At 32.0% G+C, this 27,712-nt stretch overlaps 2 protein-coding genes and 1 long non-coding RNA gene across 3 annotated transcripts in view; 2 read left to right on the forward strand and 1 right to left on the reverse strand.

The window, feature by feature from the left end:
* The window catches only part of LOC126737034 (uncharacterized), a 99,254-nt gene extending 85,971 nt beyond the window's left edge, over nucleotides 1–13,283 (forward strand). The window contains exons 3-6 of the mRNA XM_050441721.1: nucleotides 1,564–1,706; nucleotides 2,114–2,312; nucleotides 11,352–11,466; nucleotides 12,436–13,283. Of these exons, the coding sequence (XP_050297678.1) occupies nucleotides 1,564–1,706; nucleotides 2,114–2,312; nucleotides 11,352–11,466; nucleotides 12,436–12,552 (574 nt within the window). The 3' untranslated portion in view covers nucleotides 12,553–13,283. The remainder of the gene's footprint in view (nucleotides 1–1,563; nucleotides 1,707–2,113; nucleotides 2,313–11,351; nucleotides 11,467–12,435) is intronic.
* A 1,542-nt stretch (nucleotides 13,284–14,825) lies between these two features.
* On the forward strand, nucleotides 14,826–17,526 carry LOC126737549 (uncharacterized). The gene is made up of 3 exons (XR_007661055.1): nucleotides 14,826–15,045; nucleotides 15,124–15,234; nucleotides 15,464–17,526. It is a non-coding gene; the product is annotated as an uncharacterized LOC126737549 (long non-coding RNA).
* A 711-nt stretch (nucleotides 17,527–18,237) lies between these two features.
* Nucleotides 18,238–27,712, reverse strand: part of LOC126737245 (forkhead box protein K1) — a 38,639-nt gene continuing 29,164 nt past the window's right edge. The window contains exon 8 of the mRNA XM_050442051.1: nucleotides 18,238–27,451. Within this exon, the coding sequence (XP_050298008.1) occupies nucleotides 27,307–27,451 (145 nt within the window). The 3' untranslated portion in view covers nucleotides 18,238–27,306. The remainder of the gene's footprint in view (nucleotides 27,452–27,712) is intronic.

The following is a 27,712-nucleotide window of genomic DNA, read 5'->3' on the forward strand; positions in this document are numbered from 1 at the left end:
GAAACAAATTAATTTGTCTATTATTGGCAAGTGAATATCTTGGGTTATAGTAGTCTAAATTTAACAATAGTTAATGTTTGAACTACTCTGAAGACTATTTTAGTTTCTATTGGAAAAATTACTTAAATCCATTAACCAGAAGTCAAGAAATTCAAATTTTTAGTCCAGGAGTGCCTGTAAGAAACAAATTAATTTGTCTATTATTGGCAAGTAAATATCTTGGGTTTTAGTAGTCGAAATTTAACATTTAATGATTTATTGACTACTCTGAAGACTATTTTAGTCTTTATTTAAAAAAATTACTAAAATCCATCTAGTAAAAGAGAAAAAAATTGGAATTTTTAGTCCAGAAGTGCCTGTAAGAAACAAATTAATTTGTCTCTTATTGGCAAGTGAATATCTTGGGTTCTAGTAGTCGAAATTTAACAATTAATGATTTATTGACTACTCTGAAGATTATTTTAGTCTTTATTGAAAAAATTACCAAAATCCATTTAGTATAAGTGAAAAAATTGGAATTTTTAGTCCAGGAGTGCCTTTAAAAAAAAATTGATTTGTCTCTTATTGGAAAGTGAATATCTTGGGTTATAGTAGTCAAAATTTAACAATAGTTGATGTATGAACTACTCTCAAGACTATTTTAGTTTCTATTGAAAAAATTACTTAATTCCAATTACTAGAAGTCAAGAAATTCAAATTTTTAGTCCAGGAGTGCATGAAAGAAACAAATTAATCTGTCTATTATTGGCAAGTAAATATCTTGGCTTATAGTAGTCAACATTTAGCAACAATAAATTTATGAACTACTATGAAGACTATTTTAGTTCTTATTGGGAAAATTACAAAATTCAATTCACTAGAAGTCAAGAAATTGGAATTTTTAGTCCAGAAGTGCCTGTAAGAAGCATATTAATTTGTCTATTATTGGCAAGTGATTATCTTGGGTTCTAGTGGTTAAAATTTAACAATTAATCATTTATTGACTACTCTGAGGATTATTTTAGTCTTTATTGAAAAAATTACTAAAATCCATTTAGTAGAAGTGAAGAAATTGGAATTTTTAGTCCAGGAGTGCCTGTAAGAAACAAATTAATTTGCCTCTTATTGACAAGAGCCCATATATCTGAAAATAAGAATGTTTAAGATCTGAAAATTGCCACGTAACTTCTCCTCATAAAAACACCTATTTCAGCGTTTTTTTTTCCAAAATGCAAATATCAGTTAAACAATAAACCAAAATAAATAGATGACATAAATAGGAACTCGATCGTGAGCAATACACAAATGGTCCACTGTAAAATTAGTACAAGAGCTTTTACGAAAAACAAAAGTGATTAAGATAAATTACTGAAATAACTGTGCTGTAAATTAAGGTTGAAACCTGGACTTTTGAGCTCTTATGAAAAGATGAACTTTTTACCAAAAAAACAATAAACCAATGAGGATGCTTCGTTATAGAAACAAAAAACTGTGTAGCTATATTTATTTAATTGTGTTAACTGTTTCGTCTCTATGCTTTATTGTTAAATTAAATCATTATAATTTGTGAATTTTCTCTTGCAGGGATTTAAGGGACGCCCTGAACTGTATCCACAGATACACCAGGTTCTGTATGACGTTACAGGACAGAAAACACTTCAAGAAACTCTTCCACGGAACCGGGGAAATGGTCACCAATTTATGCAGAAATGGCACCTATCAAGACGGTAAGTTCCACGTAATTTTCGGTGAATTTAATAAAATATGTTTCCGTTTTGAAAATTCATTTGCCTGGAAAATGAACGGTTGAAATCATCAAAAACGAATATTATAAATTAATGAAATTAAATTAAATAGGATCCGACGTATGTATGTATTTATAAAATGTAATTAAAAAATACGTGCCCTATTGGGAATATGCCCGGCATTACATGAAATAAATTAATATTATCGTGCTTAAAAGTGATGAAATTTCAATAGGAGTGCCGCGGTTAACAATAAATCAAAGCGATACCCGAAAATATTTATAAATAACTTCGAATGTTTTAATTTTTTCTGTATCTACATATATAACTTGTATATTTACCACACTAAAGGATAAATTTTAACATAATAATTTTTGACTTTTTTTTAGAGTTTTTAAAACACGCGCCTTGTATGCAAAGGATCGAACAAAAGAACGAGGTTTGCTTCAAACAATACACCAAACGCATGAACGAAATTGAATCGAAGACCCCGATGGACTCGATTACTGAGGACGATTTGGTGGCGTTCAAAACGTCGTATAAGAAAAAGAGAGACGCGGCCGATGAAGGGATAAAAAACGTTTGTTGGTAAGCATTAACATTTTTTCTAAAAATAAAGTCTAAAAGTATAAAATTTACGCTTTGTATAATGTGTTGTATTTTGGGTGTAATTGTTGGGGGTAGAAGGTTATCATCAGTCAATTGTTGTTTTTAAATTCAATTTAAATTGGGACAGTGTTATCAAGAAAGCAGCCAAAATTAAGCTTGCCTCTCTCCTTAATATTAAGCCAATTTAATTCTTTGAGCTTATGACTTACATGATTTTACAATCTAAGAACAGAAATAAAACGAATGCAACAAGTTTGTATTTTTTGCAAGAAATTATGAGATTTTACATGGACCATGCACGAAATTACAATGTGAGAGCACAAGCCAGGGACTAACTTAAAATTTCGAAATTTGGCTTTTTGCACAAGATTTCTCAGTGAAAAATATGCACTTTGAACAATTAACAATATGGCAAAAAAATACCTGGAAAACATAAAAATGACGTCAAATGCCTGGCCTGGATGACACAGAAATTTACTTCAACAACCTGGAAAAATTACGTGAACCATCTGGAATAAAATGAAAAATTCGTTCAAGTGCATAAATAATGAAAAATTATTTCCCATTCATGCAAGACATCAAATACATAAAAACAAAAATGTGCACAAAAATTACTACAAATGTGTAGAAGACTCCAAAAAATTAGGAAATTGCGTAGGTATATTCCAATTTTTATAATACAATTAATGCCTAGAAAAATATAGAATCTTATCTTTATAAACCTGAAACAAAAATTGTACGCATTTAAATCCTTCCTCACTTTTTATCCTGTAGCAGATGCCTTTTCGTTTTTCAGAAACCATCTTTTCTTACTTCACCCTGTATATAAAACTTCACTCTATCCAAATAGAACGAAACAATAATAATTTATTTATGAACTTCTAAGGTTATTTTGGTTTTTATTGAAAAAATTACTAAAATCCATTTAGTAGAAGTGAAGGAATTAGAATTATTAGTCTAGGAGTGCCTGTAAGAAACAAATTAATTTATCTCTTATTGGCAAGTGAATATCTTGGGTTATAGTAGTCAAAATTTAATAGTAGTTGATGTTTGAACTACTCTGAAGACTATTTTAGTTTCTATTGAAAAAATTACTAAAATCCGTTCACTAGAAGTCAAGAAATTCCAATTTTTAGGCCAGGAGTGCCTGTAAGAAACAAATTAATTTATCTATTATTGGCAAGTGAACATCTTGGATTATAGTAGTCAAAATTTAACAATTAATGATTTATCGGCTATTCTGAAGAGCATTTTAGTCTCTATTGAAAAAATTACTAAAATCCGTTCACTAGAAGTCAAGAAATTGGAATTTTTAGTCCAGGAATTCCTGTAAGAAGCAGATTAATTTATTTATTATTGGCAAGTGAATATCTTCGGTTATAATACTCAAAATTTAACAATAATTGAATAATGAACTGCTCTAAAGACTATTTTATTCTTTAATGAAAAAATTACTAAAACTCATTCACTAGAAGTCAAGAAATTGCACTTTTTATTCCAGGAGTGCCTGTAAGAAACAAATTAATTTGTCTATTATTGGCAAGTGAATATCTTGGGCAATATTAGTCAAAATTTAACAATTATTGATTTATGGACTACTGTAGAGACTATTTTAGTCTTTATTGAAAAATTTACTAAAATCCGTTCACTAGAAATCAAGAAATTGCAATTTTTAGTCCAGGAGTGCCTGTAAGAAACAAATTAAGTTATATATTATTGGAAAGTGAATATCTTGGGTTATAGTAGTTAAAATGTAACAATTATTGATTTATGAACTATCCTGAAGACTATTTCAGTTTTAATTGAAAAAATTACTAAAATCCATTTAGTAGAAGTAAAGAAATTGCAATTTTTAGTCCAGGTGTGCCTGTAAGAAATAAATTAATTTGTCTATTATTGGCAAGTGAATATCTTGGGTTATACTATGAAGACTATTTTAGTTTCTACTGAAAAAATTACTAAAATCCATTCACTAGAAGTCAGGAAATTCAAATTTTTTGTCCAGGAGTGACTGTAAGAAACAATTAGGTAACTAAAATAGTTTCGGTCATCCTCCACTAAATTTATTAGAAAAACCATCTATCCTACATGTTTCGGACATATGAGATGTCCATCATCAGGGATCTATAAAGAACCGAGGAAACTTATAAGGTAAAGATTAAAAGTGTTGAAATAAAAAGGTATTAAAAATAACTTACATACAATGAGGGTTTTCATCACAACACATAAAAAGCCACAGTGCTTCTGGCAAGGTCAAAGGTTAAAATTACTAACAATAAATAAAAAGTGCATCTACAGTAATGATAAAAAGGCTTAATTAACTTAAAAAGTTAAAATAAGTTGAATTGAAAAAATTATTAAAATCCGTTCACTAGAAGTCAAGAAATTCAAATTTTTAGTCCAGGAGTGCCTGTAAGAACAAATTAATTTATTTATTATTGGCAAGTGAATATCTTGGGTTATAGTAGTTAAAATTTAACAATTATTGATTTATGAACAATACTGAAGACTATTTTAGTTTTAATTGAAAAAATTACTAAAATCCATTTAGTAGAAGTGAAGAAATTGCAATTTTTAGTCCAGGAGTGCCTGTAAGAAGCAGACTAATTTGTCTGTTATTGGCAAGTGAATATCTTGGGTTATAGTAGTTAATATTTAATAATTAATTATTTATCGGCTACTCTGAAGACCATTTAAGTCTCTATTGAAAAAATTACTAAAATCCGTTCACTAGAAGTCAAGAAATTGGAATTTTTAGTCCAGGAGTGCCTGTAAGAAACAAATTAATTCGTCTATTATTGGCAAGCGAATATCTTGGGTTATAATAGTCAAAATTTAGCAATAATTAATTTATAAACTACTCTGAAGACTATTTTAGTTTCTACTGAAAAAATGACTAAAATCCATTCACTAGAAGTCAAGAAACTCAAATTTTTTATCCAGGAGTGCCTGTAAGAAACAATTTAATTTGTCTATTATTGGTAAGTGAATATCTTGGGTTATAATAGTCAAAATTTAGCAATAATTAATTTATGAACTACTCTGAAGACTATTTTAGTTTCTACTGAAAAAATTACTAAAATCCATTCACTAGAAGTCAAGAAATTCAAATTTTTTGTTCAAGAGTGCCTGTAAGAAACAATTTAATTTGCCTTTTATTGGCAAGTGAATATCTTGGATTATAGTATTCAAAATTTAACAATTATTAATTTATGGACTACTGTGGAGATTATTTTAGTCTTTATTGAAAAAATTATTAAAATCCATTCACTAGAAGTCAAGATATTGCAATTTTTAGTCCAGGAGTGCCTGTAAGAAATAAATTTATTTGTCTCTCATGGACAACTGAACATCTGGAGTTAAAGTAGTGAAAATTTAATAATAATTGATTTAGGAACTACTCTGCAGAATATTACTATTTTAGTCTCATCTTTCTTCAGTCGATGAATATATCTATGATTTCCAACATTCAGTATGATTTTGAAATCTGAAATTTTCTTGTATCTGTCTTTGTTTGTCTTTATTTAAATAATCTATTTATAGTTTAATTAAGTGTGTATGTTTTCTTAAGCTTGAATTTTTTTCTCATTAATTTTAAAGGTTTATATTTTATTTTATTTTATTGTAAAATAAATGGGCAAAGCTTGTAAATGAATAAATAAATTGAGACATTTTGGTAATGGCCTGTGGCCAGGCATAAGGTATTTTTAGTATAATTTTAATATAAAACTAAAAAAATTATAAAATCGTAATAGAATATTGTACTAACAAAGTTTTACCTTTAATAATAAGAAAGGCACCTTGCAATTACTTACAGCCCCAAAACGGGACGTATTTTTTGAGTAATGGATGTGTGCTACGGGTTAGAGGGAGAAGAAGAGGATAATATAAAATTCCGGAAACAACCAACAACCGGAAGTATAAATAAAACCGGATTGACAATAAAACCGAACGGATTGGCCTGTGGGAGACCCGCAACCGTCCCAAGGTAAAATAATATATACGCGATAATAAAAGATTCCCGATATTTTATTTTCTTTTTTAAAAGGATCACGTCGCGGGAATACTGTCGATCTTTTAAATCGAATATTTTGAAATATGGCGCGCGTGGGCTTTTTTTTTTTAAATCAAATTCTTACGTTTCTCTTTGTGTTAGTTGGAAGAGCGGAGGGGCAAGGATCACTGTAAATGTTTGTTAATTTGCTTAAATAATTCATGGCGACATTCAATAAGACAAACATACACCAGAAGATTTCCAGGTGTATATATATACACTGAAAATCGAAACGTTTGCAACTATCGCCCAATGGGCCTGCTTGTAATAACTCCAAGGATTTTGTTAAGATCTGCAAATCCTTAAGGCGCGTTTAAAAAAAAAACTCAGTTTAATTGACAATATTCTTTGGAATATTAGTGCTCTACCTTGCTAGGCTAAGGTGTTAGAAAAAATTATTCACTACCAAATGACCAAACATGTTCAACATAATAAAATACTGTCGGATGTGCAGTCTGGATTTCGAATTATAAAGGGCCTGTTCTACGACGTCGGCTCATATAACAGATGATATTTTGTGGGCCATCGACATGGAAAAAATTACAATTTTAACACTTTTAGATTACACCAAAACCTTCGATACTATAGATCATAATTTATTATTGGCAATTTTATCTTATGTAGGATATAAAAGAGATTCGATTTAATTTTTTTAACATTATTTGACAGGAAGAAGTCAGCGTATTAGGATTGATGGAATGTCATCCAGCTCACAGCATATTATCTGCGGAGTCCCTCAGGGACCGGTTATAAGTCCATTATTATATCCCATGTATACGTGAAATATTAATAAAATAATAAAAACACGTTCACTAGTACGCGGGTGATACGCAACTATATTACTCGTTTTTTAAAGAGCAAGCTTCAATGTATTAATACAGAATTAGAAAACTTCTAAAGATCTATTTCCCTACTAGCAAGTGTTGTTTATTAATGTTTGCTCCTAAAAATGATGTGCAAATTAATAAAAATCAAATTAATGTTAGGGTAGGTGACTTTATCTTTAGAAATAAAGGAAAATATAAAAAATCTTGCTCTTACTTTTGACAGCCAAATGCGATTTGACCAGCACGTATCTCGATATTGGATCCAAAAAGCTTATCTTAGACTTAAATTATTATACAGCAATCGACACATTCTATCGCAAAGATGTAACGCTCTCGTTCTATCTGCGTTTGACTATGGAGATGTCGTTTATGGAAACTGCTTGACACAAAAAAAAAACGTATACAAGGAGTGCAAAATTCCTGTTTGCGGTATATGTATAGAATCCGTAAATATGAAAGAATTTCTTATAAACTCTGAAACAAACTGGCTTAAAATGGAAACCAGGCGTACAGCGCACTGTGCATCTTTTTATTATATAAGACATATATATATCTTTACAATAAAATTATCTATAAGTATAACTAGATCGCATGTACATAATATAAATATTAGATTTAAAGGTTTGATAACACATCCTCTACATCGAACATCTATTTATGAACGGAGTTTTTCCTATAATATTTCAATGCTTTGCAACTCTATTTCCGATTGTTTCAGGATTTTGGAACCACGAATCTTTAATTATTATTTCCATCAGGAGAGTAGAGTAAAAAAAAATATGCCTTTAATAAATCTTCAAACATTTTAAATCTGTCTCCTTTGTATTTGCTATTTTAAAATATATGCCCTATTGATAATATATATTTATTTATGTTTTGTAAGATTTCTCTTGAATTAAGGTATTATGGATACCTAAGGTTAAGTCGAGCAGCGTAGATAAACCTATTTGTATAGGTTTTCTACATCTGGACTTCGCCTCTTTTCACAACAGTACAATTGTGTTTAGGATAGAATTATTTGTAAATCTAACTTAAACTGTGAAAATTAGCTCCTTCATTGTTAAGAATAACAATATTGAATTGAATAAATTAAATTGAATGGTTCTGTAAACAACAAAAAAAAACAAATTTGTCCCCTTGCACTGTGTTGGTTTTCTATATTTTATCGAGAGGGTAAAAGTGGCCAATTTCCGATTGCAATTCAAGCCCTGGAAAAGTGAAAAAAAAAAACGACTTTTGCCCTCTTCTCTCTCTCTCTGGACTCAAATTTCCAGGTTTAAAAACAATTTTTGGCGCATTTAAAGCCACTAATGGGGCTAGAAATTCCAAAACGCACATCCCAAGAGTGAGATTAAAAAAAACTACGTACAACCCGGTTGGCGTTAAAGCGGAAAAAAGGGGGTGCAAGGGGGAGGCAGACGATTAGTACGAAGAGGCGGTTTGCCAAAAAATGAACCTCGACGACGGCAAAGTAAACCGGGAAAAACTTGCCAGATAGTTAAAATTTTTGGCCCGAGTTTTCGGACGGTATTAGATTATTTTTTAATGGACCGTGTACACAACGATAAAAGGGTTAGTTAATATTAAAATCGGAGGGCAGAAGGAGGAAGTGGGAGTTTGTTTTTTTTTTGTCGACGTGAATTTCCATATTAATGAATGTTTTAGGGCGTTAAGTGCACGGCAGAATTTTATACGCGGCCCGTTATAAATTGGAAACGTGTGTTTTATTTGTTGATACTTGTTTTCGGTTTTATTACTATGCCGTGGTCATTTACATGATAATTCGCTTATGGACGTTTATTATTATTCGCGCCAAGTTATACATTGTATCGGGTATAGTAGATAGATGGGGTTAAAAGTTATGAAATTCATTATACCGAATGGGAATAAAAATTAGGGTCTTTTTTACTCATTTTTGGGATAAACTGTTCCAGAAAAACGCACTCTCCCAGATCTAGATCGTAATTTGAAAATATAAACAAGATATCCCTATCTGTCTGCCTGAGATACCCGTAGAATATCCTGTTAAGTGGTAAAAACTCACTATTGTGGTTCTGGAGAAATGCTTAATAGAGGCATTGGGAAATAGATGGATATGTTCCAGGATTAGGAAAGAAGTGCCCGGAATATTCTACATATTTTAAATAAACCGATTTGCTTTAACCAAACCTTGGAAGTATTCCAGTCAGAGCCATTGAGAAATATTTAGGGATGTTACTGAATGTTATACAAGGATTGGGAATATTTGGCCTATTGAAGAAGAGAAACGACTGTGTCAAGAAATTTCCTTATATTCCAAAGGATATTAAATTGTGTTTTTCTTAAAGGTGTCTTAAGGATTTGTAGATCCTGAAAAAAACCTAGAAGTATTCAAATAGAGCCACTGGGAGATATCAGGATTAAGGAAAACATTTCCGGAATTACATACACAATACAACGATTTCTTTTAATGCTCTCTGTAAATCCCAACCAAAAACCTGGAATTATTCCTTTATTTTATGCACGCTTATATTACTTCTGTCAATTATATCGCAGTTACTATCTTGTAACAGTTTTAACAATAATGAAGATCCTTAAAAGAATTCATCAAATTTTTTTGTATTGATGATACTTTGACTTATAATACTGAATCTAACGCGACGAGTTCTTCAGCTAAGAGTTTTAGGGATTTTAAAACTCATTCTTAAGAATCCTCTTTTAAAAGAATTATGGTAATATCTTAATTAGTTTTTTTGTGACATTGCGCATCGAAAGTTAAATTTTTGACTTTCAAAATTTGCACTTTATGGACTTTTCTCATAAAACTGCTTTTAATGGAGGTATGTGTTTTTGATAAGAGCTATATCTAAAATGTCGGTTAGGATCTTATAATAATAGTAGGTAGTTTTATTTGATCATACTGAAACGTTGTCTGACCTTTTTCGATAATTTTACTGTACGTGCATTTCGTTTCTATACTGTCTACCTGAGCCCTTTCTAGAATTTAAGAACTCGAGTCTCCTTAAGTTCCAAAACTTTGCGCAACCTTTGCAGTACTTTTCCTTGCAAATACCACAGCAAAAAGTGGCATTCCTGCTACCACCAAAATCTATGCACACGTTACACTAATTGATATCACAATTGTAAAATAATTCTACAATGACAGTTTATTGTCGTGTCCTGACTCTCTGCAAGTTTTTCAGTGTGAATATACATGTTATTCACGGTATATTTGTTATTACAGTATTACTCTAAACCGTATATGTTGCTATTAATCTTATTTACTTTAGGCACCTTTAACTTACAAAATTTAAAGAAAATCGACGGACATAAAATGTTCGCAGCAAAATAGTTCTTTGACCATCATAAGGGGATAAAAAAATACATTTTCCTCGCTTAGGATTGATTGTCCTTGTCCTGTTAAACTAACACATGCTTAGACTATTCCACCACTGTCCTTTAAGGGTTTAAATAATTAGAATGTTCCTGGTGTATTGTGGCCTACTTGCTGCCAAAAACGTTCCTGGGATTTCTGAATAAAATATTCCCTATACCTGGAATAACTTTGAAATATTTCTTTTTAATGTTTACGAATATTCCAGGAGTATCTTAACATTTTCCAGAATATTTCTGGTGTGTATATATATCTGGAACACTTAAACATATGATTTCTTAAGCTACCTACAGAAATATTTTTCAGGATAATTTATGGCATATTCTCTAGATATCAACAAACTATTATTATACTTAATTTTCACTGCTATCTTAGTAGTAAATATTAAGTTACTGACAAACTTCAAAAAAGCAATGACAAGAACATATTCGCTTATTTACACTAGTATGTCCTCAGAGCGTTTTAGGAATGTCCCCCACTCAGAATATTCTTAGCACGTTCATGATGTACAAAGTAATATGCTTTAGAATTAATCCGTGTTTATTGGGAAGTATCCTAACTGCCCAGAAATTGGAATTGGCTTCAAATACGTGAAATAGAATAGGAAAATACTCCAGAAGTCTATAGAACGTATGAATAATGCCTTTAAATGTCTCATCAGTTCATCATCCTTCTTCATGGCTTTTTTATGCACCTAAAAAATCCCAATTAATAGTTATAATTAAAAATATAAATCTAATACTAATTTGTATCTTCTATTCCAGCTCGTTCCAAGAATACGTTCAATGTTCCACGAGTACGACAAGGAAAGAGTGTGGTCCGGAAGCTGCAGATTTCAGCCAGAAGTTTCTCGATAAAATGTCTTCGTCCATGATACAAGTAAGTAGTAGTACCTAAATTGTGGTTAAAATTTGTAATTTCGTTCTTGTCGGTTCTTGGGTTTATACCTGATTTTGAGGCAGTATCCCAATAGCATAGAATTAGGTAAACCATCAATGTTCTTGAACCTGAAGATGGTTTTAAGGGTAAAAACGTGACTCTCGATAAAGAATTTGGTTGGGGTAAATATTTCACTAAATTTCTTAAGAAATTGTAACCATCCCCAAAAATATTTTGATGAAATAATAAGATTATTCAGAAATATATAGTCAAAAAAATGGAATTTCTTTCACAGCAATTTCGTATGAGAACGACCCTTGAACCTCAAAAGCTCGGCGAGTTAGAGGCATTTTTGTCAACCAAGGTCCAAGAATCGCAAAATTCTGAGTTTATGAAACAAATATTGCAATTTCTATTGATATATTTTTTGGCATAAATCAGGACTCCCTTAGAAAATTCTCAAATTTTATAGAGAACTTCCTGAGGATGCATTTAAGTCTAAAAACCTGTTCTTCACTTCATCATTCTTCTGTTAGGACATACTCCATTCGGCAACCTGCAAAAAAGGGAACAAATAACAGATAAAGGTACAAAAGCAAATTACTGCTTACAAGGTTATTAGCTCCCAGATTCATAAAAAGCCTCACTAAAAAAAAATTATTATTATTTGCTATTAAACCCTAAAATTTCTTGTAAATGGCCCCATTGTATGGTCATGACATTTATCAATCATTTCCACGATTACACAAAAAGGACACAATTGAATAAATGGGTCGGCATTCAAATGTTTGTATTCCGATACTTATCTTGTGACTTAAATGGGCATTTTCCTCGTTTTTATTATTTGAAATGACATTGTTAGTCTAATGGATACAAATAGCTGTCTGTATATGATACAACAGAAAATTATTTAAAAGGGGGGAGCAATAATAAGGTCTTACTAAATAACAATTTTTTTTTAATTTTCAGCTTCATTGTCAAAACTATGGTCCAAGGGAGTGCGGTCTCATATCATCATCGAGCAAACTGAGTACATCATGGATATCGGCCCTAACCGTGACGTTACTCTCTTTATTTTTAGTTTAATTATATTATATAGGAATTGTAAATATACTATTGTGAATCCGAAAATCAATAAGTTGTCTAATATTCTAGTTCCATCAAATCGTAATAGCAAAAGGTGTGGTGACAAAAGACATTTCTGTGTTCATTATAATAATTATATAATTTTGGTGTCGCATAAAAGAATTATTTATTTACTTACTTAGATACTGTTTTAATATGTAACCGTTATATAGTTTAAGCTTTCTTTCAAAGACTGATAATATTAGAGAAAATCAATAAGACTTCTTTTAGGCGACACATAAACAACAACAATTTAAATTTTTCATTTGCAATATTTAATTATTTATTATGTTATATACTTTTCATGCCAAAAATTCTTAAATAATAGTTACTGTTATTATAGTGGTATTTATTAAGGAATCTCACAGATCCTATATAAAGATTATCCTAACATAAAGAGTAGTAAATGTGTGTTTAAACCAATAAAGTATGTTATGTTAAGAAGGTCTACGCGGAAAGAGGTTAGAGTGTACTTTTTTCTTACCTATGTAAAATTGTTATACCTAAATACTTCTCTGGTTATATAGAGTTTTTTTTTTAAAGAGAAACTATGTAGTTAAAATAGTAGCTTTTGATGCTTTTTTAAAAAATCGAATTCCTCAAATTATACAAAACCTGTTTTAAACTGAATTGTGAACATTTAATAAAACTAGTGAAATGATTAAATAAAAATTTAATTATTGTTTGTTTTAGTTCTTGTTGTTTTATTTAAGTGTCGAAGGCACAATATGCCTAATTAGAAGCAGATTAAGGGCAATGTTAATATGAAATATTTTATTAAAGAAATTATACATACGTACATTAACATGCGTATTGCAGGGCCCCCTATGTAGTGCCGTTGATAAAAGATGCGACATCTGTTGGACGATTACCGAATAAAATCAATGATTTGTTTATTGATTTATTTATGAATGATTTTAAAAAAATTGTTCTGATTGAATCGCTAGGTATTGCTTTAATTATGATTAAACCTAAAGACCGGTAAATAAATCAGTTGGAAGTAGTTAGATTTTATGTTCAAAAATTTTATACTTTGACGCACTGATTCAATAAAATATAACAAAACAGGAATCGCGTTCGATTTTTTTAGGGAGTATAGTCCGGTATTTGTTAGTTTAAAATATAAAAGCGCCAAAAACTTGATCGACGAATTGAAAAATCTGTAGGCCGGAGGTATACAGCACTATGTCCAATTTTGGCCAAAATTGACTTATGCACATAGTTTTATGGCATTTTTTGTACCTTATTTAGAGGCATAAGACACTATGGTTTATTTTCTATATTAACCCAATTCCATATAAACTTTTAATACCATGTGACTTTTTTATACGAGGTAAAGAACACCAAAAGAAATAATGTTGTATGCCTCAAACTTAATATCCAGAAGTGCATATTTTACTTCGGGGTAAACAACGCCAAGTCCACTTGGTGTTGTTTGCTTCTAAATAATATTTATAAAACTGAGCGTTTCGACGCGTGTTCTTTTATGATTTGTTCAACGTTCAAGTTTCAGTTGGGATCCACACGTGGTAATTAGCGTTTATTTTATTCTCATTTTTTGTCCGGTTTGTTTATCTTTGGTGCTCAGATTCTTTTGCTTTGTAACGTTAGTATCTTTTGAGTTAAGGTGCATTTGCAATGAGTTCGAGAGCGAAAAAAATTATGATGCTAGTAAAACAAGAGGAAAAAGAAGGTAAGATAATTAAATAATTCCACATTAAAAAATTAAATATTTATGTAATAAATATTTAATGGCGATTTGGCACATTTTTAGAAGAAAATAAAAAGGGTATAATATAAGGTGTTTTGTTTATCTATAACACTATTGAAAAAATTCTACATACTTAGGTACATTAAAACGTTTGAAATAAAAACTTTGACGCTTTTTTTTTTAATAGAATGTGAATATTTTTTTATGTCTATAGATTCTACAAAATAGAATTGCTATTAAGTATTTGCCAAGGTATTTGTAACACCCACAATGTATGGAAAAAATAGCAAGCAAAGCAAAAGTAATTTTGATAAGTTTAGAAAACTAATTAAATTTTATTCGATCAATAAATACTTATCTTACAATCAATTGCTAAAGTTTTTACTTAGGTAGGTACCTAAAGTCAATAATGTAAAAATGTGATAAGTTAAATGCGATTATTTGTTGTAATGATAACCACTTTGCTTAATATGAAATTAATGTGACTACCAATGATTTTTAAAATGTAAAATAAGCTGCTAGTAGCATTCAATTTACCTTAAACAATAATATTGTCTAAATCATTAATTATTGTTTTATTATTTAAATTTTAGAAAACCCAGAGCTTAACGATAGAGATAAAAAAGCAGTTAAAATACAGGAAATAAAATCTAATTTGGAGCCTGACGCCCATGTTGATTCGTTGCCATTAGAACCGCATTCTTTTGCATCTTTGGAAAATGTACAAATAATCAGTATTGATGGTTCGTATACTTGCTTCAACAATAGCCTTTTTGCTTTTATAGCTCCTAAGTATATTAATATATATTTATAATTTTTAGAATTTTAAAATTGCCATGATGATAACGTATCTGAAAATTAACTGCTGGCACTTGGCATTGAAATGGAAGTGGATGTCATGCCTTTAGAGAATGTTGAACATTTTAATAAGGGTATGTATAATAATATATTATCTTTAAATAATAATATTTATTATTGCAAGTGCGTTGTATTTTTTTTTTGTTTTTTATAATTATTTCATTTTTAGTAATCCTACAAAACAATAATCCTTAACAAGTAATTCAGAATTATCTCTAAATAATGCCCCGCTTAGTCCGAATATTATTGACGAAAGTAATAATTTATAATACTTTAACTTTTCTTTAAATTCTTAATTTTAAGAACCTGTTTGATGGCCAAGTTGAATTAAATATTGAAGAAGGGCAAGGCCATGCCGGTGATCATTCGTCAGATGAAGACTACATACCAAGTACCCCAACCAGTAGCCGTTCATCGTTATCACCATCGCCTTTATACCAGGAACCAAGTACCTCAGCGTCATCTAATTTGAGAAAGGTAACAAATGCAACAAAACTTAAACAGAGTGGTCGTAAACGGGTACGCAATATAAACAAATGGCTATCAACAATTCGAAAAGAATGTTATGCCTCTGCAAAAGCATACAAAAGCAAGAAGGGAAAGGAAGTCAAAGCAAGAGAAATGAAGCCACCATGTAAATGCAGAATGAAGTGTTTCGAAAAAATTTCTGAGGAAGAAAGAAAAAATATATTTGAAACTTATTGGAGCAAAGAAAAGACAATTTGTGCGGTCATCTATAGAGATTTGTAGTACGAAACGTAACAGAAGAAGAGATGATATTCGTATGAAAAACAATACTCTGCTTTATTACTTAACAGTAAAACAAGTCAGGGTAAAGGTATGCAAAGTAATGTTTTTAAATACCATAGGAATATCGAATACGGTTGTAGAAAACACACTTAAAAAATCACAAGATGGAGGTTTAGTTGAAGAGAAACAAACGTGGAAGACATACCCCTTCAAACAAACCCCCAGAAATTGTGCGCTCTAGTGTAAAGGAACACATTTGCAGCATACTTGCCTATGAAAGTCACTACTCTAGGGCAAGAACAACTAAGAAACATTTAGGCCCTGACCTGAACATAGAAAAATTGTATAAAAACTATTTGGAATGGTGTGAGGATTAAGGTCTTGAAAAGGGACTAGTTGCAAAGAAATGGGTCTACTATGATATTTTCAATAAAGATTTTAATTTGTCATTTAAGGCACCAGAAGTAGATACGTGTGATACTTGCGACCAATTCGTTGCAAAAATCAAGTCCACAACATCAGACTTAGAAAAAGCAGATATTTTGAAAATACAGTTTGATAATCATCAAAAAGAATCAACTACCCGATATGCGCTTAAACATGAGAATATCGAAATCTCAAAAAATAACCCAACACTTAAAGTTTTAACCGTTGACTTACAAAAGTGCCTACCGACGCCACTATTAACCTGTGGTACCAGCTTTTATAAAAGAAAGCTTTGGACCTTAAATTTTACTATTTATGACGCAACGACGGGACAAGCTCACAATATGATGTGGGATGAAAGCAAACCGCTGGTCGAGGGGGAAATGAGATTGCATCAGCTTTGATTAAGTGGGTACCTTCTAATATTAAGGACAGTAATATTGAAGAACTGACTATTTGGTCAGATAACTGTTACGGACAAAACAAAAATATGGCAATTATTGCTGCTCTGTTCTGGATTTTAGTCAAATACCCTCAACTCAAGGTTATAAATCAAAAATTTCTCTTAAAAGGCCATACACACATGGAAGCAGATACCGTCCACGCTTTGATTGAAAGAAAAAGGAAACACTTAACACGCTTAGAAATTATGACTCCTTGGGATTGGCAACAATTTATAAGGCAGGTTCATAGTAAGTATGTTGTACATAACATGGAAATACAAGACTTCCTAAACTTTAAGGAGCTATACAAAAATCCGAAAACATCTCCATTTAATTGTCGAAAAGTCGACAGTGAAAAACAGCCTGTACTAATTTCAAATGCTGTTCAACTACAGGTAAGACAGGAAGAGATTGGAATGTTGTATTTTAAAACAGAATTTGATGGAAATTTTAAAATGGTCAACCTGAAGAGATATGTAAGGAGTCCAAACATTACTCAGCCAAATTGCAAATCAACATTGCCAGATAAACTTAATGTGCTTAGCGAGACAGGAAAACCAATCACCGAGCAGAAGTATCAAGACTTATTAGCACTACTGCCATATACAAGTTCCTATTGTCACGATTTTTATACAAACCTGAGACATGGCAGCAGTAACGATTACCCTGAGATTGATGAATGTGAATAAGAAATACTTGATGTATTATTTTTTTACAACTAATAACTTAATAAAAAATAAGTTACAATTTAACAGCTTTTTTCTTTGCTAATTTGTGAATTTTATCACTTACTTTTCACAACATTCAACATTATGGTGTTAACTCCTTTCTTACTTTCATAATTTTTTTTAGAGGCATATAAAACCATGTCCATCAAAATCCTATTAATATTTTTTGATTGTAAATGTATGTATTCAATAAAAGCATCAATGATAATAAAAAAGAGTATAATTAAAATATTAAGTGCTATTCTACCTGTAATAATGTATAATTTTTTTATTGTTTTGTTAATTACCACAACTTATTATATCCTGACATAGTGTTGTATACCTCCGGCCTACAGAACACAGACCAAGGATTTTTTCCTCTTTGTGTTCTGTGCATAGAGTAATTAAAAGTATGTGACCGTGACTTTGTGTTTTTCTTTGTTTTCGTCAATTCTTTACGTTCACATGATTATTAGAAAAATCAAAAGAAAACGATTAAACTCACATTTATAGTTTTGTTCACATATGATATTTTTTTTACCTCACGTCAACTTTCTTCAAGATTATTTCCCCTTTTTATGTCTTTTTATTTAGAAAAAATACAATTAAATAATTTATACATAAAGTACATTTTGTTTTTAAGGCGTGTGGTCAAAACTACGTGGAAAATTTAAAAAGGGGTCCGTGTAAATTTGTTACTCTCCTTAGCGGACGAGCTCAGATCGTAAGGAAAATAAAAAAAAAAAACAAGTAATTTCACAATAATATTTATTATTCTTTAAATCCCTACATTTATAGTTTTGTTTACATATAACTAACGTACTTATGACCATTTTATAGTCGAAGAAACATGAGTACAAACAGTTTTTACAACATATGTAAAGCCCGCTACATTGGTAAGAACTGCTTATGTTACAAGAGACGTAATATAGCGCAATCTTCGGTGTCCGTTAACATCAACCCCAAGATTGTCCCCCCCAAAGTCGCCAAATTTTAGACAAAAACAACAAAAAGCTGATTTGGTTTGAAATTTTATTATTATCGCTACACCCTGTACAATAACGAAGAATATTACTAAAAAAAAAAAGTTATCGGTGCACTTTGTACTTTTCTTTAAATAGTTTTTTTTTGTAACGTTTTTTCCCTATTAATGCGAATGAGATTTACAAATTCCATTAGTATATTCTTCATTTACAAAATATTTACAATGCTATAAAATGTACACGGATTCCTGAAACGTAGACACCCAGTAACGGGGTCTACAGAGTAGTGAATCGTGACGTCGCATGAAATCGATCTACGCTAACTTCGAAATGCCATAATATAAAATGAAAAAAACATTATCCTAAAAAAGAAAACAATATTTCTACATGCATGATTGTATAAAGTAAACCGCACGGTGGTGTTTCTACTTTGACCAAGTATTGCACCGTAATAAAGTAAATTTTATAAAGAATTTGAAACACCCATTATTGTCCATTACATCCCAAACAAAGCGCCCTGCTCTCAATTAAAAATCTTTCATATACATCACAGCATCATAAGTTCCACTAATAATTTATTTATTTTTTTTTTTAGGGGGAGGGGCATTTGGACGATGATTAGACAAAATATGGGCTCGAATATGTAACGTTTTAAAAAAGAGTCCATATGGGGTTTAGTAAGTGTAAACTTTGCATAGAAATAAGAAGTTTTATAACCAAATATATAAATAATTGTGAATTAAGTCAGGAGAAGCATTTAAATGTCCTTATTCTTTTCACGTCTCACTCTATGGCACGAAATTGTTGAAATTTGATCTGTTTAAAAAAATGTATTCTGGTTTAAATTTAATAGGAAACATTAGGTGAATTGAAACCTTTTGATAATATGTGTTCTATACTATTTGATGTTCATTCGCTATTACATTTCATGCGCTCAAACTACAAAAAAAGGAAGCTCCCTGGATTAATCCAAACATTAAATATTCTTATGCATCCTTGTAACAGAGCTTTGTCTAAATATAAAAGAAATAAGAGTAATTTACAGTACTAGGATTCTTATAGACTTACTACGTTATATTATTAATGATAGAATGTACAGCGGCCTTCCGGCAGGACGTATGGGGCACATTTGATTACGTAAGAAATCGCTAAATATTAGGACTTTAGGTCCTACCAGCAGGACAAATGTGCATATATTCTGATTTGTAAAAGATTGTCCTACAAGCGCATTTTTGAATGACGTCAATATCTGTATTGAGTCCGATTTTATAAGAGTTTAAACTTGTCAATTAGTTACGCGTGAAAAATGGAAGTCGGCAGTCGTATTTTTACACCCGCTACGGTTTTTGATTCAAAAAAATGATTATTCGTGGAGTAAATCACAGTTTGGGGATAAATGGCGAACTTCAGTGTGTTATGGCGTTGTAAAAAAAATGTTAAAACAACAAATATGGCATTAGTAGAGTGGGAATTAGATGGAAACCAAACAAAAATTAGTTGCAAACATCTGCGACTTGCTAATAACGGTAAGTTTTTAGTGGCATATGTTTGTAATTTAGAGCAAATAGAGGTACAGGATTTTATTTGTATTTTATCTCGGCGAATTTTTACATTCCCGTTTTTTATTTATTCAGGGAGCTAGCCAATATTATTTTGGTAAGGATTACAGGTACATGTTTTTTAAAAATTAGGAAAGTTTAATGAAGGCTAAAATACTCTTTTCATGAAAAACAAATTAAATTTTTGGGAATGGGTAAGATTTTAGTGTTGAAAAAAACTTTGTTGATGAGGGTGATTTTGTAAATATTAGGCGTCCCACTCGTAAATAGAATCAACGCATCCAAGCGTTTTCTAAAAAAGCCCGTAATTGCCATTCTTTTTAATTTTATTTTTCTTTCAAGGCGTATTAGAGACAAAAGCCCCACCACTCAAACGCAAAATTACTGATGCCATGATATCCAGCTGTAATGATGAGCCTCACCAAACGTCATCTTCGTCTTCCTCTGCATCATCTGATTCAGATTCAACTGACAACGATGCAGTATCCACCATGGAGACAGAATCTTAGAGGTATATGCCAGTTATTCACAGTAATCAAGTAACAGTTCATGACTGTACCTGGACTTTTGAAGAAACCGTGACCATCAATGCTTTCAAAGATGCGCAATATAAGCCCCAATTACATGTTAATAACATACCAAACATGACTGAGTTAGATTTTTGGCTAGCATTTTTTCCCTCTGAAGATATAGATCCTATTATTCAAAGTACCAATGCAAGATTGAGGGAGCGCCGAAGAGCTGTAACCAAGGGCGACCTGTACAATAGGGTGGAGCAAATTTTCGATTTCTGGAATTTTAATTAGCCTGTATGCTTAATAGGTGCCTATTGTAGTCGTTAGTAAGCCAAAAAAAAAAAACTTAACGTCAGAAAACAACTTCTTCGGCTGCCGAAAGTGCCTTAAAATTTCGGAAATTATTATGTTTTTTATTAATTTAGCGAATTTTTTATTTCTTAAAATTTAACCACCCTGTATGTTTAAAAGGTGCCTATTGTACTCTCACGTGAGCCAAAAAAAACTAAACGTCCAAAAACAATATCTTCGGCTACCGAAACCTCCTCAAAATTTCAATTAATAAAGATAGAATCCGAACAACCTAGGAAAGATACAGCCAGATGCAATGCCCGAGAATTTGCCTACGGGCGTATGAACTATGAATATTTACATTACAATAAACGGAAATAATTATCAAGAAATTAATAAACCGATCAGCGGCAATTATAGTAAGTGCCATACTAAAAGACGTTGGTATTGTATTCATCGACTGATTCTTCAAAAATTGTAGATCGTAGTAAAATAAGGAGGGCTAGAATCAAAAGTCGCACAAACCTGAAAAGAAAATTTGACGATGATTCTTATGAAGTTAAGGCAATATATTTTGACGGCCGCAGAGATAAGACGTTAATCCAAGAGAAAATAGGAGACAAGTATTATCAAAAAACAGTTGTTGAAGAACATTATGTTTTAGTTTCTGAACCAGGATCGAGATATTTTGGACATGTTAGTCCAACATCTGGGAATGCCAAAGCAATTAAAACATCGATAATCAACTTTTTACAAAGAAATATTGATTTAAATAAACTTGTGGCCATTGGTTGTGACGGAACCGTGGTAAATACCGGATTTAAAAACGGAGTGATTCGAACTTTTGAATCGGATTTAAAAAGACCATTGCTCCTGTACCTGCAGGATGATTTGTTTATTACACACTAACGAATTGCCCCTGCGCCACCTGATTAACTATTTAGACGGAAAAACTAGTGGGCCCAAAGGATTTGCGGGAGCCATTGGTAAGACCCTTGAATCGTGTGAAAATTTACCAGTCGTACAGTTTGAGAAAATTGAAACAATTTTACCATTAGTTGATCTAGAAACCGTAAGTACCGATGAAAAGTATTTATATGAGATGTGTCAAGGAATCTCTACTGGAGTTTTAAAAGACGATTGGGCTCTAAAAGCGCCAGGGCAAATGTCACGCTCTAGATGGCTTACCACAGCCAATAGAGTCCTAATACGTTGCTACCAATGAGCCCTCTCAAAACCTTAAAATGTTAACAGAGTTTATAGTAAAAGTGTATGCCGTATGCTGGTATCAAATTAAATGCCATTGGTCTTGTAAGGATGGTGCTAGGCACTTGTTTAGCATTATAAATAAATCACGTTACCTCCCTGAAGAAATAAAAAAAGGTATTGATCCCGTAATTGAGAGAAATGGATTTTTTGCGCACCCAGAAAATATTTTATTCGCCATGTTAGGAGATGATAGAAAACATATTCGAGAGTTAGCTTTAAGAAGGATTTTAAAATATTCATCAACCGCAAAAACCGAGGATGTTAGAATATTTCGCGTGAATAAATTGAATTTTGATCGTCAAGATTATGTCGACTTAATTGACTGGCAAAATGTTGTTATAAGCGAGCCCCCATTAACAATGGAAATTTCGAACGAAGAACTAATATGATTTCTTTGGTTCCTGATGAAATAGTGTTATTAAAATTCCCTTGTCATTCACAGGCAGTTGAACGAGCAGTTAAGTTAATTACTGAAGCCTCTATGGCGGTTTATGACCCTGAAGCACAAGACCGATTTATTAGAGCTCGTATTGAATCAAGCCGCAATTTGATACTAAAAAACAATTCTTAGCAGTTCTAGAACAGAAAAAATAAAAAAAATTATTCTAAGGGTGGGAGGGTAGGGTAGAACTCGAGATGCAGCCACCTCCACGTGGTGAGTTCTGGGTAGTATTTCATGAAAAACTATCTGAGAGCTGCATGTTTGGTTTTTTGCAGATTTTTTTAATTTTAAAATTTTCAAGGTCATTTCGGCAGCCAATGGAATCGTCATAAGTCATTCGGATTTTTTTGGGTAAATAAGAACCCCGAAAGGCATCTTTTGCACACCCAGGCATATTCGTTTTCGAAAATTAGTTATTTTGGTCCAGTTTTCGCTCCACCCTACTTACTGTACAAGGCTTTAGGAATTATGTATGCGAAGACTCTGAATTCACTGCATACAAAGCGAGATTATTGGAGTACCGAATCTGGTTTGTTTCCGGCTCCTGCTTTTGGTCAAAGGTTTGGGATGGGATTACATCGATTCGAAGAAATCATCAATTGCCTGGCATTTGCAATGCCTACTGCTGAAGAACTTAACAATGAAGAAAATATGGATAACTGGTACCAAGTCAGAGTGTTCTTCGATATGACAACATCTAAGGTAAACGTCGACGAATCGATGTTTGCGTGGTACGGAAAAGGACTTCATAATAAACGCGATGGTATGCCAGCTGTAATAAAAATACAAAGAAAGCCAAAAGGTGTCGGTTGCTAAAGCAAAACCATTGCTGATGTTCAGTCTGAAATCATGATAGGGCTTGAAATAAACGAAGGAAAAGAGGCAATGCAAAAAAAGGAATGGCAACGAGAACTGGGCGCAGGAACTGCGACAACTCTGAGACTTACCCGTCCGTGGCATGGATCTGGACGTATTGTAGTAGGCGACTCGTGGTTTGCTTCTGTCAAGACGACTGTAGAGCTCAATAAAAGGGGCCTGTATTTTTTAGGAATCGTAAAAACAGCAACCCGAAATTATCCAATACAGGAGGCAAAAATACGTTGCCCAGAAGAAAAAGGCAAGTCTATTGCTGCCACCTGTGTGATCGCAGATCCATACATCAAACTAACATGTGTTGCTTGGCGCGACAAGAAGAAGGTTCACACATTCATAGGTTCTTGCAGTACAACTCTGCCAGGTGAACCTGCGAGAAAAAAAAAGGACAGATGCCAACGGGTAAAAACCATAAGTGGAGCGAATCAAGCTAGTGGAGGATTATTTTGATGGAGCCCCCGCAGTCGATATTCATAACCATATTCGTCAAAACGGCTTAGCTTTAGAAACTACATGGAATACTCGGAGATGGCAGCATAGAATGTTTGCTAGCATGTTTGGAATTATAGAGACAAATGCCTTTCTAGGGTATAAATATTTTAAAAAAGATTTTAATAAAAAGCATTCTGATTTTACTGCAGCTTTGGCATTACAACTTATTAATAACCAATGGACAGGTGCTGGCTGTAGTAGAAACTCCACTGCCTCCGCGGCAAGTACATAATGAAGCACGGCTACCCCCGAGACAAGATTGGAGAACACACTCTCATTGCCCTGAGTAAGGAAGATCGGCAAAGAGTGCAAAGAAAGTGTATTATTTGCAGTAGAATAAGAAATGTGCAGCAGAGGTCCAGTTACAGATGTAGCGCTTGTGGAATCCGAGCAGTAATGTGTTCTCCAACTACTGGAAGAAATTGTTTCACATATCACATTCAGCATGGTATACCAGCCTAATTTTCTATCGACATAAATTTATTTCCTTTTTTTTATAAAATCCTTATATGTTAAGTTGATTAAAATATTACCGTTTCATTTAAAATGTTTTATTTTGTACTTACATATCAAGATAAAGTTAATAAAAATAATCGTTTTTTTAAACATTGAACTTCTGGAAGTACAAATATGCCTAAATATGAGTCCTGCCAGCAGGACATGCACTGATTAAGACGATGAGGCTGCATGTTTTATTTTTTTATTTTGCACCTGTACTGCCAGAAGGACGTTTTGTTCTGCTTGCAGGCTAATCTTATGAGCGGAAAAAAGTCCTGCCGGCATGGCATGTGTCTCTGTACAAAAGTACTTCCAAAAGCGCTTCTGGCAGGACAAGCCTTTGTACACTCTATCAATAACCGTCGACGCATTAACATGTTAACTGCCACAATACTAGATCTTTTTAACCCCACGGCCCAAAACCTATTTTTTCTTTATTTTACTTCCAAAATAATAAAAATGATGACGCAATATTAATTACTTGTCAATACCTGTCCCAATTCCCTTCATTTCTTATTCTTAAGGTTATATTTTTCCAGGAATTTCAAACGTTTGCATCCGAAATCTTTTACCCTCATCCAGGCAGTTGAAATTTGTGTTCGAGGAACAAAATAAACATATCGAACAAAGACAGACTTAACGACTAAAGAAATACATTAAAGAAAGACAAGTAGACGAATGAACCTTTACCATGCAGTTTGTTTTACTTATTTTCAGGATTAACCGATTTGAAAGGTCGCATGAAAGTCACATTTAAACTTAAAATACACCTTGAATTCAAAATGGCTTTGGAAAAGTGTTTCAAGGTTAAAGTGTCCCTAATGCAATTTGTTGAAAGGTTTTTTTTAATTAACTGAAATTTTGAGTTCAATCAATAATTATGGATTAAAATGGGCCTGTATAATCAACGATAAATACGATAATTATGTCTTAGGAAATACAATAGTACTGACAAAAAAATGACGGAATTCTTGTCTACAAATCTTCCAGAAGTTGCAGGTTCAATACACTCGTCGTCTTCTATATTTTCTCTGTTTCATGGAGTTTTCAGTCATTTTTTTACATCTTCCAGGAAATGAAACTAATTTTTTACATCTTCCAAGATTTTTCTTATTTTCCAGGCATTTTCATTTCCTTCATTTATTAATCTCAAGGTTATATTTCTTCAGGAATTTCAATCGTTTACATCCGAAATCTTTTACCCTCATCCCAGGCAGTTAACTGAATTAATTGTTTATCTCTTCCAGGCAGTTGAAATTTGTGTTCGAGGAACAAAATAAATATATCGAACAAAGACAGACTTAACGAAATATTATTTAATAAATATTATAAATATTAAAAAAATACATTAAAGAAAGACAAGTAGACGAATGAACTGATACCATGCAGTTTGTTTTACTTATTTTCAGGATTAACCGATTTGAAAGGACGCATGAAAGTCAAATTTAAACTTAAAATACACCTTGAATTTAAAATGACTGGAAAAGTGTTTTAATAACTAAAATTTTGAGTTCAACAACAATTATGGATTAAAATGAGGTTTATATAGGGTATAATCAACGATAAATCCGATAATTATGTCTTAAAAAATGCAAAAAATGTGGGAATTATTTATTATATAGTAAATAAAAAAATATTTAAGAAATCTTCACAGAAATTGTATCTATGTAATGAATAAAAAAATATTTAAAAGTGGATAGGTCTAAGTTTGATCTAAATACGTAGTTTAGGTAGAGTGAACGTATTAACTTGAGGTCAATTTATAATAAATCATGTATAATTTAAAAAATCCTGGTAATAGGCACATTCAGGTTTTAAGTCACCTAGATGCCTATGAAGATGTTCCTACATTCTTGTAATTTATATTATGTATTTTGTATCGATGTAAGAATTGATTGATTAATAAAGAATAAATAATAATAAAAATGCATGTTTCTTAATAATTCCAATGACTACTGCAGGTCGAAAGTGAGCCCTAAAAAATTGGTATTTTCTTTGCTATTATACCAAGAACACCCTTTTTGCGTAAAAAATATCAAATTTTAATAATTTCGTGCTAAAAATGTTGTAAAACACGTGTTTAAATTAAGTGAACGTTTCGACCTCTATGAGGTCATTCCCCGGGACTCTCTGTATAAACTTAATAGCCAACCACAATTAACCGAATTTAAAATTATAAAATACATTTAAAGAATACTTCTCGTTAATGCCTGATGCTCTTTTTATTGTCAGTGTCTTAACATAAAATAATTTAGTCCTGAGGGTGATAAGCTCATCCGAAAGAGGCCGAAACGTCAACACAAAAAATCAAAATTTAATTATGTTTGGTTGTAAACCTTCTCTCTTCTCTTACAAGGTTTACCCTTACTTTTGAACCGCCACCATACTAACAGTAAATCCGTAAAATCTTTTAATAAATATCGGATCACATGAAGAGGGGCTACAATCTTAGGCACTATAAAGACCAAAAAAGTTACATCATAGAAAAAACTTTAGTGAACACTTACACTATTATACAGTCAATCAATGATTTATTTTAATGAGGAATTCATTAAAGAGAAACGGCAACTGCGTAAAAAAAAGTAGGTTTTAGACATACCGTGTGTATAAAGTAAGTTGCCGCGTAAATTTTGTACTCTCTCTCCAAATTACCCCAATTACAAGAAAAAAAAAATAAAACAAAATTTAAGAAAAGAAAAAAAACGTCAAATTCTTACTCCCTCCTCTCATCGTCGTCTCTCTCTCTCACTCTGCGTTAAACACTTCGTCGAAAACGCGCACTGGCTGGGCACAAAACATATGATGATGAGGACCAAAAAAAAAAAACAGGAAACTGCATGTTTATTATACTGTTTGCGTTTTAAAGGAAAAAAAACAACAACGCCCGGTCCTGCACATCTATTCGGTCTCGTATTTGGGCTGGATGAGGCGTTGTCGCTTAATTTCGGGTTCTTCCAGTTCGCCGGAACTGCTCGGACTGCCGATACTCTGTTCCTCTAAGTGTCTCTTCACGTCTAAACCGACACTGTTGTAACTGTTTCCCCTAAAACAAATCAATTTCAACACCGTTAAGGAATGATGTTTATTTATTTATTCATGTTTCGCAAAGTCGCAAAAAAATACAAAGGTTACTTTTTTAATACTTGTTTTAGTAGTTAAATGTCGTTGTCCTAATATAAAAGAAAATACTTGGAGAAAATATATTTTCAATTATTAATTTCAAGAATGTCCTGTTCTAAGTCTCTTTTTAGTAAAGGAACCCATGTATGATTACCAAATCAATCCAACAAATTGCATTTATCTT

This window comes from Anthonomus grandis, chromosome 6 (assembly GCF_022605725.1).
Source record: "Anthonomus grandis grandis chromosome 6, icAntGran1.3, whole genome shotgun sequence".
Classification (NCBI taxonomy): domain Eukaryota; kingdom Metazoa; phylum Arthropoda; class Insecta; order Coleoptera; family Curculionidae; genus Anthonomus; species Anthonomus grandis.